This window comes from Montipora capricornis, chromosome 13 (assembly GCF_036669925.1).
Source record: "Montipora capricornis isolate CH-2021 chromosome 13, ASM3666992v2, whole genome shotgun sequence".
Classification (NCBI taxonomy): domain Eukaryota; kingdom Metazoa; phylum Cnidaria; class Anthozoa; order Scleractinia; family Acroporidae; genus Montipora; species Montipora capricornis.
This window is the reverse complement of record NC_090895.1, coordinates 31,458,239-31,476,561: the sequence shown is the minus strand read 5'-3', so window position 1 is coordinate 31,476,561 and position 18,323 is coordinate 31,458,239. Positions and strand designations below refer to the sequence as shown.

The 18,323-nt window shown below is 42.4% G+C and overlaps 1 protein-coding gene across 5 annotated transcripts in view; it reads right to left on the bottom strand.

Moving 5' to 3' along the window:
• LOC138029304 (retinoblastoma-associated protein-like) overlaps positions 1-18,323 on the bottom strand; it is a 46,585-nt gene that overhangs the window by 9,221 nt on the left and 19,041 nt on the right. For all 5 annotated transcript variants that reach the window (XM_068877027.1, XM_068877029.1, XM_068877030.1 and 2 more), the window contains exons 11-24: positions 17,526-17,573; positions 17,111-17,134; positions 10,042-10,157; positions 9,129-9,212; positions 7,297-7,353; positions 6,738-6,774; positions 6,312-6,357; positions 6,165-6,235; positions 5,326-5,382; positions 3,852-3,883; positions 3,494-3,582; positions 2,262-2,308; positions 1,402-1,473; positions 283-333 (exon numbers count right to left, since the gene is read on the bottom strand). In XM_068877027.1, the coding sequence (XP_068733128.1) occupies positions 283-333; positions 1,402-1,473; positions 2,262-2,308; positions 3,494-3,582; positions 3,852-3,883; positions 5,326-5,382; positions 6,165-6,235; positions 6,312-6,357; positions 6,738-6,774; positions 7,297-7,353; positions 9,129-9,212; positions 10,042-10,157; positions 17,111-17,134; positions 17,526-17,573 (831 nt within the window). The remainder of the gene's footprint in view (positions 1-282; positions 334-1,401; positions 1,474-2,261; positions 2,309-3,493; positions 3,583-3,851; positions 3,884-5,325; positions 5,383-6,164; positions 6,236-6,311; positions 6,358-6,737; positions 6,775-7,296; positions 7,354-9,128; positions 9,213-10,041; positions 10,158-17,110; positions 17,135-17,525; positions 17,574-18,323) is intronic.

Here is an 18,323-nt window from a genome sequence, read left to right as displayed (position 1 = left end):
ATTTTTTGCTACCTCTCAAACACACCATACGACTGGATGGCAGCTAGAAGCTAGAAGATTTAGAGATATTTATAATTTAAAATCTTACCATCCTCATTTCCTTGGACTGTAATGAAAGTTATGACAATTTGTCTTTTTTTCTCTCAGTAACGTTCAGTATAGCCCTCATACTTGGTTAGCCCAACTTCCAGGAGTCATTGGGTTAATGAGATGGATGACAGGGCTTCAATATTATTAAATTTGAATCGTAATAATTTAGGATGACTTTTCTTTTGCACTTACCGCTGTCCAAGCTAAACTCTCCAACACTTGTTCCTCTAAACTATTTAAATGCTAAAAATAACAGGACAAATTAAAAAAAATAATAATAATAATAATTATGGATACACAAAGATGCTGCTATTATTTAGGGAGTCAGTGTGAACCAGTGGTTAGGGCATAGGGTTTGCATGCAGTTTCTCCAAGTTGAAGTCCCATTTTAAACTCTGGCTTGTATTTGTTTCAGGTTTTCCCAGATTCAACTTTACCACGCTTTGTAAATAGCCAACTGGTTGCCTCCCACCAGTTGCGGTCCTTAATCATGTTTCTGTCAAGTTTGAATTATTAAAAGTGGGGTGCCTGACAGGTGAACTACAGCTTGGTAGCTAATTATGTAAATGCACAAGTTTCCACTATAAACAAAGCATCATTTTATTAATTTATTTTTATTTTTTTATTGATGTTCAACAGTGTAATGTGCATGTGAATTAAGTGTGGTAAGCTATTGTAGTTACTTGGATGGATGCTCCACCCATTGAGCTACAAGAACTCCTAAGGAACTGGGTCATTCATCTAGGCCTTTGATAGACAATAAGTGTCCCACTGGTCTATGGATTCTACAGTGTCATTCACCTTAAACTTGAAATGCAGCTACAGTTATCGTACTGATGTTGAATGGTGCAATGCACCAGTGTGAAGGAATAATTATTGGTAAGCAAGTTGCTTTGCAACAGGCAAAAGGACAACTCAAAAATCAGTGTTCTTGGCAGGATTAGGAAACTAGGACGTCTGTAACACCCATTGAGCTACTCAGAGGAACTATTAAGGAGTTAGGCCATTCGTCTTGGTTCTAGATAGACAAAGTGTTCCAATTTAATGGTCTGAAGGCTCTAAATTATTGTCATTTGCCATTAATATGAAATTTAACTATTGTTGTGTGAAAGAGCAATATGCATGTGAGATGGATAGTAGGCTGGCTGCTTAGAAATGCACCAAAGGACAACTGACAAATCCTTTAGCACCTGACCGGTGTAACGGTGTTCACAGGTTTGAATCCTCCCTAGCACTCTGATTTTTCAGTTGTCATTTTGCCCATCGTCAAAAAACTTACTTACATACCTTTGGTGTGTATTCAAGTCTCACCTTCACTAAATTGTTTCCAAGAAGTGGCTCATGAAGAATAAAGCTTTCAATGACTTTAAAAAAATGAAATGCCTGAAAAAATGTGAGTGCAACATTGTTATTGAAATAATTTTTGGTATAGTTGACAAATCTAAAGTGGTTCAGCATTATGGTATTCTTATCAACAACGATATTCGTCATCACAGTGGTCAAAATGTTGTGGACTCACAAGGTCTACAACAAATTTTGACCACTGTAATGACGAATATCGTTGTCGATAAGGGTACAGACACCACTGAACCACTTTCGATTTGTTTTTTACCACAATATTCAACGCCAAAGAAAGTGTTTATTTCAGAGCGTGACCAAAATCATAACTCGAAGAAAGACCAAGCGTTGTCTATAACTTTCTCGCAATATGATTGGTTTATTTCCCAAAACATTACATTGCGTGACAAATTGACGCAAGCATGACGCGAGCAGCATTGTCTAGACTCTTATCGACAACGGCAAATTAGCCAATCAGATTGCAAGATTACAAGCAATTGTGGTAAAATTCTAAATTTACAAACTTAGCACCACCCTGCCTCTCTTCACCCTGGTATATAAAAGGTCACTAGCAACATGCTGCTGAGGGTAACCCTGCAATGGACTAGCATCCTGCCCAGTAATACTCTCAGTTGATTCATGCAATGTGAAACTGGGATAATCTCCATCAGTTTGAGCCCTATAGTATGTGTAGCTTGTATGCAACTTACTTAACCTTTACAGTTCTAAACATTAAACAGTTGACTTGATCTTGATAAAAATGTTAAAGCAACCACTCTCTAACCCCTATCTTTCCAAAACTAAGAAAGTTACAGCCATACATTTACATGTACCTTCAGGCCCAGAACACTTAAAATCCAAGGAAATTTGATAGCTGGCCCTGCAAGGAAGATTTTTTAAAAATTATTTATATGTAGTCAAGTTCAGGTTATTGCAATAATCACCACTCGATCTGCATCTTATTTCAAAAAAAAAAAATGTTATATTTAAAACATCAAAATTTGTTGTCATGCCATGTTACAGGAAGTTAGAACTACAATTGTAGCTTTGTTTTAAAGAAAGAGGTTTCCTTTGACATCCAGAGCTAGGTTCCTCTAAATTTGAGATAGATATGCTGGGAATTCCTATGAATTCTTAGCATTTCCCAATAGTTTTACTAATAATTGCCAGTTTTTCCGAATGATTCCAAGCTTTTGATTTTTTTGTTCTTTGCCTTAATTTGCATGTCTTGAAATTAAAGTGAAATCCTAGGAATTCTTAAGAATTCTTAGGAATTCCAAGTTTTCTGGGAATTCATTTTGCAAGGGTTACCACTGTAAATTTGAACCTTCTCACTAATAACATCCTTGTCTAAAGCCCACACCTTAGTCATAAACATAAACATAAAATCTTTATTCAAGTGTCAATATGTTTAGCATTTTTACAAACTAATTGGGGACACTAAATAATTAAGACTAAAAATAGCAAGTGTTTAAATAAATAGATTAAATGAAACCTCAAAAATGAAATATAAATCAGTATGTCTGGATGAAGGTTAATATGTAAAAAACCAAATCGTAACCACACTAATATATTGAGAGCTAACTGCACTGAACAACAGAACATAAGTGACCTCTAAATAGTTTTCACATGCTTTTATAGCTAGACAAATGTCTGCTGGCATAGCCAGTCGGAAGAGCTGTACTATGAGAGAACTTAGTGTTACACGTGCCAACTCTTAGAAGTGAATAGAGCTTTGAAAACAGCGCCAATGCTGTGGATCATACTAGCCTGCTAGCGACAACAAAGCTGTGAAGTTCAAAGCAAGAATACAATAAATCCTTAGTGTTTGCTGACCTTGGCAACTAGACGGCACAAACGCTACATTGAAAACAGAGCCGCCATGAAAGGGTTACAGATAGTATTGTCACGATCCATTAACTACATTTTACTTGCGTGACAGTAAAATTGCCTATAATAACAGCTCTTAAGCTAAAGCTTCAGCTCAAGTTCAAGCTATCACTATGTTATACATGTAATATTGTTGACAGTCTAACACCTTGTGAGCATTTTTCAGTCAACATACATGTACATTGAAGGGCTTGGTCTGAAGTAACCACCTCCATGGAACAGGCCATAAGAGAAATATGAAATACTTTACTGTTCAGCAAAGAACTACAAAAAAAGAGAGAAATGAAAGAGTGAACAATGTTACATGGCAATGGAAAGTATTACACAAGATTCTTGTGAGCTTAAGGGAATGGCACCAATAATTTGAGGGGCTCAAAGGCAAGTTACATGTAATTGAGTTTTATGCTCAATTTTTGGTAAACTAAAATGGCATGTAGGTGTCTTTTCTTGTGCAGCAAGTAATTCTTATTGCTGTAGCTTTTTCTTTGCTGGTTGCAATTCATTTACAAGGAAAAAAGGCCCAAATATCACACCTGAAATCGCTGCAAGACAGTCTTTTCTCCTCCTTAAAAGTAAAATCAAACAATGTGATTAGTACTTAAGTTCTACAATTTTTATCAAGCCCAGTAAATACAATGTACATGCATTATTTATTGTTGTAAGTGAGCGCAGCGAGCGAGCAGCAACACTAATCTGGAGAGTAACCGGTGCTCCTTTTGGCCATGCAAGTAGGACTGTGCATGTTAAGCACTTTCCTACTCAAATTTTCGTGGCTAGCGATATTTCCCTTTGTGAATATGTAGTACAGCGGTCAGCAGCTATGGACCTATCACCAAGCGTAAAGCGTGATGTTGAATTTGTCACATGCTTTTTCGAGAAGAATAAAGGTAAGTTTATAAGATTATACAATGTCAAACACTATGTTAATGGTTAATGGCAGTATTCATCAAGGTGACTGTTGTTTCAGCAATGTATCTAGAGGAAGACAATGTGCTTTTATGGGTCTTTCAGCTCTGTTAATTATGTGCTAACGCGTGTGATGTTTCACAATGGACAGCCTGCACACAGTAAAGATGCAATGTACCTTAAGGACGTTCGCGCAAAAATTTTTCAACATTGATTTTTTTCTGAAACTTTTACCACTGTAAGATGATGAGTTAGTTATGTCAGAAATGTAAAAAAAATGGGGGGTCACCGACTTCGTTTTGGAGAGAACATGCCCGGAAAAACACCCAAAATCGGGCTTCGTTAGCGAATGAGGCCAGTGTCTGTAAACCCAGATACATTGCAATTAAATCTTCGAAGTGAAATCTTCTCTGCCAAATATTGTTTAAGTGGACTTATTAAGTGAATTTAGTCGGCTGGTGAGGTTCCTTAAAGATCAAGTTCGCATTTAGCGACCACAGTTTCACGCGCCTTGCAGCCGCAAGATGGCAGGATTTGATGTCCCGTGAGCAGAAATCTTGAAATTTTTTTAACTTCCCACATTGATTTTTTGTTCATTTTTGGACAACGTGGAGATAATTGTAAATAAAATCCGTTTCTGGAAAGAAAAACTGGGGTCACCGAACGTCCAAGACCGTTAAATCCAGGCAAAGCTATAGCAATATGGCCTTTTGCCCTACCATTTCTCATTTTATTACTTAGCGCGCGCGCTCGTGTATGACCTGGCGTGTGCATTTGCGTGCGCAGTAAGGATGCGCAGAAACAATTGGCGCGAACGTCCTTAAGGCTTTTCAAAAGCAAACTATTCCAGATAGAGACAATCTCACTGACACATTTACCCGATCAAGTACGCTGGTCAGCTGTTATTAAACTTGATCCCAACATGCCAGACCGACCGGCAACCAAAGCACGAAATCAATCACCTACTAGAGTGACAAACAATGAACTACCCATGAAGGATACTTGCAGAAACAATAATATTATTATTGTCTCTCACTTCTTGCAGCATTTCACTTTTGATCAAAATGGCTAGTTTGTTCAATAACACAAGCAAAAACTTACTTTTAACAGCATTGCTTCCATAACTCTGTAAAATAGCTTTTTTGCTTGATAAAAAATCTATGAAGAAGAGCTTTGACTTAATGGCTGTTTAGGGAATATGAACTCTACTCTGAAACCTTTACCACTCAAAATGTCGAGGAGACACATTCACAGACCACTTGCAGGTACACAGTACCATCATCGCCTATACAACATGTAGTCCTCTCAAGGAGTCTTTCACTAAACCTCTATCCCTGTGCATTCTCACTTTTTCTCCACATTATTTTAGCTCGTGAGTGATTTTCAGACTCAATAGAAGAAACAAAGTCATAATTTCTGAGGTGTCTGCGAATAGGCCATTTTCAAAATATCAATAGTCAGCTTCAGAGTGAGGCAGTGAGGACAAAAACAATAAACATCGTCGCTCTCGAACATCGTCGAAATAAGAGTAGACCAAGCTGCACTATTGGGGGGGGGGGGGGGGGCACACTTACATGTACATTGAATCTTGTGCAAGGAATGAAAAAAAAAAAAACAAACACTTGTCCCACCTATGTAGTCCATGAGGGTCTGTACACAGCTATTACAACAGCTCTCAGGATTAGTTCACAAAACAATGGACACAAAGAACGATACAACAGAAACAATGGATCCTAACTCTAAAAACAGTAAAGCGGTGTCTCAAAGGATCCAATGAAATTAGGTCGTAAAGAGCTGCATCCTATTTCCCACGAGAGACACTTCGAAAACAAATGCAATATGGCAATTATAGCTACTGCCCATGAGCCTGGTACAAAGAATTCCTAACACTGCAAGTACACTAAATGTTTCACATGTAAAACAAAGCATAGAATTATTACCTCATTTGACACATTTTTATATTCTTCACCAACAGATTCTTTAAAGCCTTTTGTAAAACTCTCAAGAACATCTTAAAGGAGAAAAAATAATAAGTGTTTAAAAAAACTGCTTTATAATAAGTAGTTCAAGAATTGCCAGAAAAGTACCTGTCAACTGTGACTGTATTAATTCTTGGGGGTCTTTCTTGCAACACTGCACAAATAAGAAATGCTATAATCACAAAACTAATTATTATTTTTACCTAATATTAAATAATTAAATGCAATTTAACAGAGTTAACAACAGGATCGAGCGCTTATTTGCTAGTTGTGGTCAGTGGTGTTGTCAGGTTAGTCAGTGCATGTGCCTGCATGATTTCCCACTCTTGTGTACTGTATGGCAATTAACTGTGGCCTTGCAGCTGTGTGTGGTCATGGAACATTCATAATACTGGTATGTAAACCATAACAGAAGTAAATTTACAATAAAAATCAACATTGTTGCGACAAGATAATGAAACACTTATAAAATTATTGCACTTGTTTTAAAAACCATCATAATTTGTAAATTCCTGTCCACCATGTGAAACTTACAGTCCAAAATCTCAAAAGCTTTTCACTTGGTGAATCACTGAAAGCCAAAAAAAAAAAAAGCAACTTGTACAAAACTAATAATAAAATCAAGTAGGACTTAAAAACCTAGACAGAATTTACTGCCAGGCTAAAATTAATATAATTTTTAGGCAAAGTTCAAACCAAGCCAATGCAGCAGTTTTGCCTGGGTTATTAGGGGTCTTCAGGGAGGTTTACAGGGGCACTGTCATGTGCTTTGGCTCGAGTTGTTTTTTCACTTGCTTGCTTTCTTGTTTTACCCCCCTCCCTCCCAAATTTTACGGTAAGTATACATTCTACACAATGGCTTTTCTCAGTGATGTGTTGACAGGTGCCTGGGAGATCGACTGTGGCTTGATCAGTTGCAATGGTGACCTCCTTGCTGCTGAGGAGAGTGCTGCTTCCTCTCTTGCTACCTTTATGGCACCTTCCCTCTAAAAATTAACTTAGCGTAGTGTTTAAATTGAGTTATAATGATGTTGCAAATGACTTGTGTAAAATATGATCCCACGCAGTACAATATTAGCAAAGACCTCTGTACCTCATTTTATGCAGCACAGTTTGTAGATCATTGACTGGTAAGGATTGAGTGGGTCCTCTAATGATATAAACCACAAGAAAAAACAGTGCTAACATTAAGAGGCAAGTTAAATACAGAACAAGGAACACTGCAAGGATTCAAGGATTCTCTCAAGTGGAAGAGAATAGACCAATTTTTATACACCTGCCCCTTCTTTTTAAAGGCAGCCTAAATTGCAAATTCATTTTTGATACATGTATACACAAAATCTACTGACATTCACCATAGTTACATGTGATTGAGGGAGTGACTATGAACCCTGCAAGCTTCAAAACTGAGAACAGCAGTGCTCGAAATTGAAAAAAAAATTCCAGGTTGCCCCTGTTTCAAAAGCCAAGCAACCAAACCCATGAATTAGGTTGCCCTGATAAATCCTTGGTTGCCCACTAAGAAAATCCCTACGATTAACTGTATCTGTGTTGAGATACAATCTGACAGCGATGGAGCTTGAGTACCACATAGCTTTTAGTGTGCACCTGTGATTTTTTTTGTGGAAGCCTGGGTTTAAGTATTGGAGTCTTTGATCTGCATTGCCTGCATGTTTGTGACATTGTCTCTTGCATTTTCCTATCTGACAATGTTTTGTTAAGGTCTATGATATTCAAAACACTGGAAAATGCTCAGCTGCAGTGAAGTAATATTATTGTTAACTTCACACTACTGGACAACTGGAACAGCGATGTTAATTAAGGGCCTACTGACGTATTTTTTGGGGTGCGTTGCTAAGGATGTAATAGTTAACTAATTTGAGAGAATTTGGCATTATTTTGGTCAGTTTCCAACTTTTGTAAACCAATGCCCCTAAATATGATGTCATCGTGGTCACGTGATCAATAAAAGAAAACTCTAAATTTGTCTACGTGCTACACAATTTGGGTATTTAATCAGTGGTTTCATAATTTGTATTCGTTTTTGTATCCAGCCAAGCATGGTTTTCTTTTTACTTTGAAAAATGTTCTTTTTAGAGAGAGAAACGATACTGAAATACCCATAAAATTTTCAAAAAAGATGATTTGAAAAAATCAATGCTTACCTATATTCTGTATTTGGAGGTGAAACATGCCATACGAAAAAAAATTTATTCAACTTAAAGACCGCCAGAAATTTAGGATTTTCTCAAACCAGAAGTCAGTTCGTTTACGCATGTGCAGTTGATCTGAGAATGAGCACGAGGAAGGGGGAGGAAAAACCTTCAATGCAAACAACAGTTTGTGCGGTGATTTTTGCTTTTGAGTGGGTTTTCTGGTCAGCTCACTATATGATGACGTCAGTCACCGGAAGTAACATTTCACTTCCCTAGCAACACATGAAAAATCCGTCCATGGGCCCTTAAATTGAAACCTGACAGCTAGGGCATAATCTTTTCTTTCCAGCTTGTAATGTGGTTGCAAATAAATTAAACAAAACTATTGTTTGGTGCTGACTTCTTGAAAAATGATGTGTTTTGTGCAGGGTCAAGGCCAACGAAATGAATAAAAACACTTATAACAAAGGAACTTGTTGAGTTGAGTAATAACAAGCTGTGTTATATCAACTTATTATGTTAAAGGTTCACTTAAAAGAAAAAGCTTATAATAAAGTTGACAAAAAAATATCTGTATGAGTGCAACAACAAAGAATTTCCCTTTATATCATACAGTACTTTGAAATAAACAAGACAGTGATGATTAAATGCAGATCATTCAATAATTTTTAATCAAGAGTACCGGAGTACACATACTTTTTAATTATAATATTACAGTACACCAATCCACATGCTGTTCTTCCCTTTCATGCAGACTCACTCACAGTACCTTGATTCCGTAACTGGTGTACTAGACACTGCCACATTACCAAGAGTACTGGCACTTCTTCCATTCAAAGTACTGGTGGCATTACTAAATGAAGATCAATCATTAAATAATAATTAAAATATAATACAGTGTACAGCTTTAAAATAGCTAAAAAATGGGATGAATAATCAAAGGAAAATGGCACCACTAATGCCCAAGTAGCCACCCGTGGTGGAACAGTAACCAGCAAAACTGAGGACACAATCAAAGAGGAACTGTAAGGTTGAGGACCTGGGATATGGCTTGGCGCAGGACTTACTTTGTGTTCTTCTCTTAAGATGTTGTTAAGTTTTTATTGTTAACAAATGAAAAGATATGTGATGCAAATCATACAATGAACTGCGGATATGAAATCAAGTGAAGGTATGATCCTCACAGCTACGAACGCAATTTTAGCAATTGCGTAGAGACGCCTGAAAAATTCAGGACTTGACCGAGATTTGAACCCATGACCTCGCGATACCAGTGCGACACTCTAAGCAAGTGAGCTATGAAGCCAGTGATGTTGGGAGCAGGTCATTTGTAGGTTCATTATGTTCCTATGATGAATGAATCAACGAATGAAACGATATAGGAAATGAATAATTATTATTAACATTGAACTGCGGATATGAAATTGCTAAAATTGTGTTTGTAACTGCAAGGATCATAGCTTCACTTGATTTGTTAGTTACATGTACCAAGTTATTTTTATTCTTGCCACTGCTGCCAGCCAAGTACACTATGTTCAGGGGGAACATCACATAATTATTGTACCTACAGCTGTTGGCCCAGTCCAATGCGAGCTTGGAACAAGATATGTTGTAATATGACAGCCACCACAGTGGGAAAGAATGTTCATGTCCATCAACAGGGCATAATTACCCATGACTACCTGTCAACTTCATTGAGGGGAGTCCATGTGCACCCATCTCTCTCAAAGAAGTCTCTCTCATCAAAACCATGGCACTTGCGATAAAGGTCCTCATAAGTAGAATTTAATTCAATTGTCTGTAAATATAAAAGTAAATTAGATGAAGTGTTTGACAGTTCACCAACACACTGGAAATCATACCTTAACAGACAAGCAAACCCACTTTTATTCCCTAAAGTCAGGGTTTTCAATAAGAATTTTAGTAGGTGGCAAAAGCTGAGGAGTGCGCAGAGAATGGACAACTCTTCCTGAAGGCTGAAGACACTAGCTTGAAGGGGGGTCTGGGGACATATTCTTCCCTGGGAAAACTTTGAAATTTGGGTTTCTTAAAATAATTAAAATGTATTTCCTGCATCCAGAGAGAGTAAATGAATACTCCAAATTTCCGGAATTCATTTGAAGGCAAGACATATTTTTGGTTTCAAAAGACATTATAATAGCGCGGCATAGCCCCTTTAGGACTCCTTTGCATTCTGTACAGCTGTGTGCAATGTATTTTATCCATCATGACTGAAAAGACCTTTTGCTGATGTCAGGCTTCAAATGTGCTTAGCAAATCAGGCAGCTTACACCTACAACAAGTTGCAAAAATAGTGGAGACACTTCACCTTCTTGGGACATTATTAATATATAGTTAAATAAAATTTAACATAGTTAACGACTAGGAGCTAGTCTGGTCAGTAGTGTTTTGCAGGCGGTTGTTAGTGTCTTGGCCGTCTGGTAGCGTTGTTCAGCGTTCTGGTGCGTTCTGTAGCGTTTGTTATAGTTACATGGTTCACGACCGGGAGCTAGTCCGGTCAGTAGCGTTTTGCAGGCGTTTGTTAGCGTTGTTATGCGTTTTTGTAGCGTTTGCAGCACTCTTTAGGTTGGGGGAGCCCTGGGGCTGACACGGTTCAGCGGTATTCCTGCGTAGTGCATGCGTTGTCCAATGTGCTTGCAGCGTGTTTGTTGCTCTGTTGGCGTGGCGTTGTGAGTCGGTTTAGGAGTTTAGTGGTTCTCGGCGTTCTTCTTCTCGCTTCGTTGGCTATCTCGGTCGCTGTCCAGGTTGAAATAGAAGTTCTTCGATCCTCGACCGTCTCCATCTCGTCTTCACCGCCGTGTTGTGGTTCGTCTTACCTTCTCTTGTACCAGTTCCGATAGTCGGCTCGTCGCTCAGATAGCGTGGCGTTTCTTTGGCGGGCTTAGTGTAGCGGTTCCCAGTTGTGGTCAACAAAGGAAAACAACAATAGAGAAAACACAAGGATTTCTTCCGTCATCGACCGTGGTTTCCTCACCCTCTGTCGTGTCTGTTGGTTTGTCTTTACTCGCTCATCGCTCTTTCGTGCTTCGGACCATCGTGTGCTCCGATACGTTTATTTTGGCGGGCTTAGTGTAGCGGTTCCCAGTTGTGGTCAACAAAGGAATAAATTCTAAGGATTTCGTCAGTCATCGACCAGGGTTTTTTTTCTTCGGCGGCTGTCGTGTTTATTGGTTTGTCTTTCCTTCACTCGTCGCTCTTTCGTCCCTGGACCGTAGTGTGCTCGCCGATCCGTCAGCGTGGCCAAAGGATTTCGTCCTTCATCGCCCGCGGTTTTTTTTCTCGCTCTCTGTCGTGTTTGTTGGTTCGTTTTTCACTTCTTTTTCGTGGTCGCCTCTAACTCGCTCGTCGCTGGTTGGTGTTCGATCATACATCATGCCGAACCCACCTCGTTCAACCAACAATAGCTTGTCCGCTGGACTTCGTTCGGAGGACATACCTCTCTTGTCCCCCGCGCCGATGGTGGTTTCTACGGCTCCCTCTGGCCCCGTGGCGCCTTTGGCCGTCGATTCGATCGCCGAGGCTGTTGTTCGCGCGCTTGGAAGCACCCTTCCGACTATCATCTCTTCAATTCAAGGGAGCGCCCCCTCGCCATTACCCCCTTCCGTCCTTGGCACTTCTGTTGGCGTCACTCCATCTAGCTCCTCTGGATCGACTGCTGTTTCTTGTGATGTCAATGTCTCGTCTATGGCTTTTGGGGCGTCATCAGGTACGTTTACTTTGCCGGCCTTCATTCCTACCTTTTCTCCTGTGTCGGCCATCACTGACTCAAGCTCGGCCCGCTTCGTGGCCCCCATTACCTCTCCATTCGCGAGTCCCAGTGTATCCGGCAGCCTGCCAAGTTTTGGTAACTCTGGATCAGTGCCTACGTCTGAGAAGGCTTTCATTGTTGGTCCTGGTCATGCACCAGTCCCGGCAAAATTGGCCAAGAAGATCATCGAGGGCCAGTTCGTGGAGTTGGCGGATCTACTTACAGTCAATCTCCGAGCTGGGGATCAGGAACCACAGACCTTCCTGGAGGGTAAACTCCTGGTGTCCAACGTAAAACGCAGGCAGGTTGAAATCAAGGATATTCTTACTTGGACTGAGGCCTTCACGATTTTCCAGCTGGTCCTGTGTGCCTCTCACCCCCTGCGTTGGTTAGACTTGACCAGATATAAGCTGCTCATTATTCAAACAGCCCGCCAATATCCAGGTCTGGCTTGGCTTGAATACGATCTGGCCTTCAGAAGGGATGCCGCTGCCTCGGGCCTTACGGATTGGTCCAAAATGAATTTGGATCTGTATAGTTTTCATTTGCGTTTGCCAGCATCATCCTCACTGCAACCAAGGCCGTCTTCCCTTTCCGGGTTTCCTCAGTCTTCCTCAGACAGCCCAGACTCCCACCGACGCACACCATTCTGCCATTCCTGGAATGAAGGGAAATGCCGGTGGCTATTTGGGAAGTGCAAGTTCCGCCACAACTGCAGCAATTGCGAGGGAGAGCATACCAAGGCTAACTGCCCCTTTCCCCGCTCAGCTGGATTTCGTTCCCGTTCCCGCTCCCCCTCCCCTGGAGGGAGCAGGGGACAGTACTGAGGGGCGAGGTTCGCCCAGTGTTGTGTTTGTACATAGTTTGAATGATGTGATTGCGTTGCCTCGCCAGCCGAATGGATTGCCTCAGTTGGCAAAGTTGTTTTGTCCTGTTCCAGTTTCAGTTCCAGTCTCAGTTCCCGTTTCTGTTCCAGTTAAGCCCAGCGTTCCAGTTGTCTCTTTTGCCCCGTTATCTCCGGTGTCTCAGGTCACACCATTACAGTTGGATCAATTTCAAGCCGAATTATGCCACCATCCCAACAAGTCAGCTGTGGCATTTGTGACTTCTGGCATACGGGATGGATTTCGGATAGGCTTTGACCCATCCTTGGTGTCCCTCAAATCTGCATCTTCAAACATGCGTAGCTCTGCTGACCACCCATCAGTGATTGACTCCTACTTGCAAGCTGAAGTCTCTTCTGGCAGGGTGGTAGGTCCTTTTCCAGTGCCCCCGCTTCCGTCATTGCAAATAAGTCGTTTCGGGGTGATCCCCAAAACTAATCAGCCTGGGAAGTGGCGTCTCATTTTAGACCTATCATCCCCAGAGGGGCAAAGCGTCAATGACGGCATCCCTAAGCCCCCGTTTACAGTTCAGTATGTTTCAGTGGATGCTTTCATTGATGGCATAATGTCTCTGGGTCGAGGAACGTTAATGGCCAAGTTCGACGTGGCCAGTGCATATCGGAATGTGGCTATCCACCCAGACGATCGCCCCCTTCTTGGCATGAAGTGGCGTGGGCAATATTTTGTGGATTTGGTGCTCCCTTTTGGGCTGCGTTCTGCACCATTTATTTTCACCGCCATTGCAGACCTGGTTGAATGGATCCTGGTTCACAATTATGAGGTTACATTTCTCCGTCATTACTTGGACGATTTCCTCACTTTGGGCCCACCGGCGTCTCCTGTGTGCCACAACAACCTTCAAACCTGCGTTCGTCTGTGTTCAAAACTTGGCCTTCCCCTTAATCCAGATAAGTTGGAGGGACCCGCGACTCGTCTTACAATCCTTGGGATTGAACTTGACTCCGAGAACCTTCAGGCTCGCCTTCCGACTGACAAGAGAGATAGGATTGTTTCACTGTTAGATGAGTGGTCGGAAAAACGTTTTTGTAAACGTCGCGAGCTGGAATCCCTGATTGGCCATCTCCATCACGCCTGCAAGGTCGCCCCACAGGGTAGGACATTCCTTCGTCGGATGATCGACTTGCTTTGTGCCTTTTGCCGTGATGATCACCCCATTAGGCTTAACCAGGAATTTCGGCGGGATTTAACCTGGTGGCGGGAACTGTTCCAAACTTGGGATGGCCTCAGTTTTTTCTGCATGCCCACATGGGCACCTCTCCCGGACTTCCAGGTCTCATCGGATGCAGCGGGCTCTTTGGGCTATGGAGCTATTTTTAAATCCCACTGGTTTGCTGGTGCCTGGTCAGCTGCACAAAGTTCCTCATCTATAGCGTACAAGGAGCTCTTCCCAATTGTAGTGGCAGCCTATCTGTGGGGCTGTCAGTGGGTATCTCGGCGGGTCGAGTTCTTTTGTGACAACGAGTCTGTGGTGGCTGTACTTAAGTCTGGCACCTCGCGGGACAAAAACCTAATGGTGTTGCTGCGTTATTTGACTATGCTGGCCATCCATCATTCCTTCTCATTTACAGCTTCATCTGTTCGAGGCAAAGCTAATCCAGTTGCTGATGCACTCTCTCGATTCCAATTTCAGCGGTTCAGACGCCTGGAGCCACAGGCCGACCCAACCCCGTCTCCTATTCTTGCTTCCCTTCTGGCAGCGCTTCAGATGCCTTGACTCAGAAGTGTCGGTTCTTACTTACCCAAGGTCTTGCACCTTCCACCCGACGAGTGTACCGATCCGCCCAACGTCGATTTACAGACTTTTGCCGCCAGGATGGTTGTGCAAACCAGGATGGCTCCATCCCCCCAACCACTGAGGAGACTCTCATGCGCTTTGCTTCCTTCCTGGCCGACAACCTGAACCATTCCTCCATCAAGGTCTATCTATCAGCAGTGCGCTCCCTTCACATTGACCATGGCCTTCCCGACCCGCTAGTCAACTGTCTTCGTTTGCAGCGTCTGCTAAGGGGTATTAAGCGAGTTCAAGGTCCAGTGTCACCCAGGCGCCTACCTATCACCGTTGATCATCTGAAGGTCATTCAGTGCTCTTTGGACCTGTCTACTAGAGACCATGTGATGTTGTGGGCTGCGTGCTGCTTGGCATTTTTTGGGTTTTTGCGTGCGGGCGAATTCACGGTCAACTCGGCCTTTGATCCTCACACCCATATGACTGTTAGCGACCTGCAAGCGGACTCCTTGGTGAATCCCTCTTGTTTCAAAGTCCGTATCAAGTGTTCCAAGACAGACCCCTTCCGTGCGGGTTGTGATATCTACTTGGGGCGTGGCTCGGGCTCTGTGTGCCCCATAACAGCGTTGGGCACGTACTTGTCTCTGCGTGGGTCTGCTCCAGGGCCCCTGTTCTTGTTTAGTGATGGTCGTCCTCTTACCCGGCAGCAGCTATCATCCTTTTTGCAGTCTACCCTACATGGGGCTGGGTACTCCGGCGCCTACTCCGGCCATAGTTTCCGGATTGGGGCGGCGACCACTGCAGCGGCACGTGGTGTTCCGGATCACCTGATCAAAACCTTGGGGCGTTGGTCGAGCGAGGCATACCAGATCTATATCAGAACTCCAGTTAGTTCCATTGTCCGTGTTTCCTCCCAGTTGGTGGCGTAACAGGTAGTGGATTTCTCCGGTTACCAGCGGGGGTGGGTGCCTCAGGTTTGGGCTATTGGGGGCTTAGGCCTAGTTGCCCCGAGCCCCCTTGCTCCGGGTTCTTCTTACCCGGAGATCCCTTCGGCATGGCGCGGGGGGCTCGTGGCTTGGTTGCGGGTTGGGCAGGCCAGTCGGGTGTTCTAGCGCCTTGGGGATGTGACTGCGGTTGCAGCCCCCAGGCTTCCTGGGCACCTACCCTCCACTGGCGACGTGGGCGTTAAATATAGTTAAATAAAATTTAACATAGTTAACGACTGGTCAGTAGTGTTTTGCAGGCGGTTGTTAGTGTCTTGGCCGTCTGGTAGCGTTGTTCAGCGTTCTGGTGCGTTCTGTAGCGTTTGTTATAGTTACATGGTTCACGACCGGGAGCTAGTCCGGTCAGTAGCGTTTTGCAGGCGTTTGTTAGCGTTGTTATGCGTTTTTGTAGCGTTTGCAGCACTCTTTAGGTTGGGGGAGCCCTGGGGCTGACACGGTTCAGCGGTATTCCTGCGTAGTGCATGCGTTGTCCAATGTGCTTGCAGCGTGTTTGTTGCTCTGTTGGCGTGGCGTTGTGAGTCGGTTTAGGAGTTTAGTGGTTCTCGGCGTTCCCTCCCTCTCTCCCCCTTTCTTTTTTTTTTTTTGTGCTCTTTTTTTTTTGTGTGTTATTATTATTATTATTATTATTATTCCACTGAGCTATCTGGCTCAAGTGTGACGGGTGCCTTAGGGGGGCCTGGCGCGGGGGGCTCGTGGCTTGGTTGCGGGTTGGGCAGGCCAGTCGGGTGTTCTAGCGCCTTGGGGATGTGACTGCGGTTGCAGCCCCCAGGCTTCCTGGGCACCTACCCTCCACTGGCGACGTGGGCGTTAATTACCTATTATCTCTCACACCCCCTCCCCCCCTTATCATTGTTGCTAGCAAGACAAAAAAATGGTTGCAAACTTAAACAGTCAACATTGAAAGGGGGAGAGGGGAAGGGAAGTGCGAAAGGTCTAAATTCTAGATAAGGTGGGTATTGGAAGCTAGAAAAGGTGTTTTTTTTAAATGAAAGTGTCTCAACAATTTTGCAACTTGCTGTTACAGTAGCACTGGACCGTTGCCTCAAAAATGTGCGTGCTTGATCCTCGATCAATGCCTTTGACATGGACAGGAAAATAGAAATTACTGGTGAAAATACTCAGAATTCAGGCGTATCGTTTTTCACAAGCAAAACATTCCCAATCCAAGGCTCGTGTTCTGTTCAAATATTTCTCATGTTATTCGTAAAATTTGGGGTAATTTCCAAGAAAAGTAGGCAGTGAGTTAATGTGCAATAGCTGGCGGATTTTGTCGGCCACTGGCTCTTACTGAAAACCCTGTACAATCTGAAAATGGCAATTCAAACCAACTAGTTTTTATTAACTTACTTCCAGTAGTCCTTCTGTATTGCTCTGTGGAAAAGGATTTTAAAGTCAGCCAGGAACAGTAGTATGGCCTTGGGATGTAAATTTTATTGACCGCTGAGTTTCTTCTGTTGTCACAGGTCATTAAAGGCATGATTTTAAGTGTCCCCACATATTTTAATTTACAGTATATGAAATGAACTGTGTTATGCTCTATGCAAAAAATGAAGCAATGAGATAAATGTGTTACTTTTTCCATCACGTTTATTCGTTGTCATTTCCCTGTAGATTTGAATAGTTTACTCAAGGCATGGTTCATTTGGCTGTTAGATATCATTCTGACAAAATTTTCTGTTTAAGTTATGATGGCTCTTTATAATGCAGCTTTTTGATAATTATTTTTAAGAACATCCAAGCTTGTCTGAGGGAATGTATTTACCTTGCTGTCATAAAATGGCTGAAAGTACTGTGAGTGGACAGCAATTACCTATAAAATCAAGAAACAAAGTGTAAACTCCAATTTCCTCTAGAGCGGTTTTCAAATGAGTGTCGTAAAACCAAAACCAAAGTAATTACTTTGGCCAGTCAAAAAGGACAGAGACAATCCAGTAAACCAATCAAAACTCGAAGTAATTACATGTAGCAGACACAAAGCGCGGGAAAATGTGCACATGCGAGCCATGATTGGTTTTGGTTTCACTGCTGATTGGTTGAAAAAGTGATGAAGTGAAGAACTTTGAACCAATCACTGAGTGAAGTAATACAAGACAAGACAAGACAAACGGTCGCCCAAGGTCAAGGACTGAGGTCGAATGCAACCCGAAGGCTCCTTTTTCATGGCATTCTACTGTAACTTGCGGCGTCTACCACAACTCACAGCAGCGGTGGGCACCACTCCTATCCCGTTGCATACACAACACAACAGCAAGTCAACTTGTCCCCAGTACTCAGGTACTCATTTTACCCACCACGAATGAATGGAAAGCTGAGTGAACTTTGGAGCGTATGGCAATGGTTATCTCTTTAAGAAGGTCACCCATCCAGTAGATAACCCAGCCCAACGGGGCTTAACATTGGACACCATTCGGAGAACAATGCCGACCCATTGAGCCAACCGAACACTCCATAATGAAGTAATGCAAAACCAAAGTAATTCGCAAATTACTTTCGACATTCAATTGAAAACTGCTCTAAGTACAATAACACTATTACATTTACTTTGCTTATTCTCTTTAAC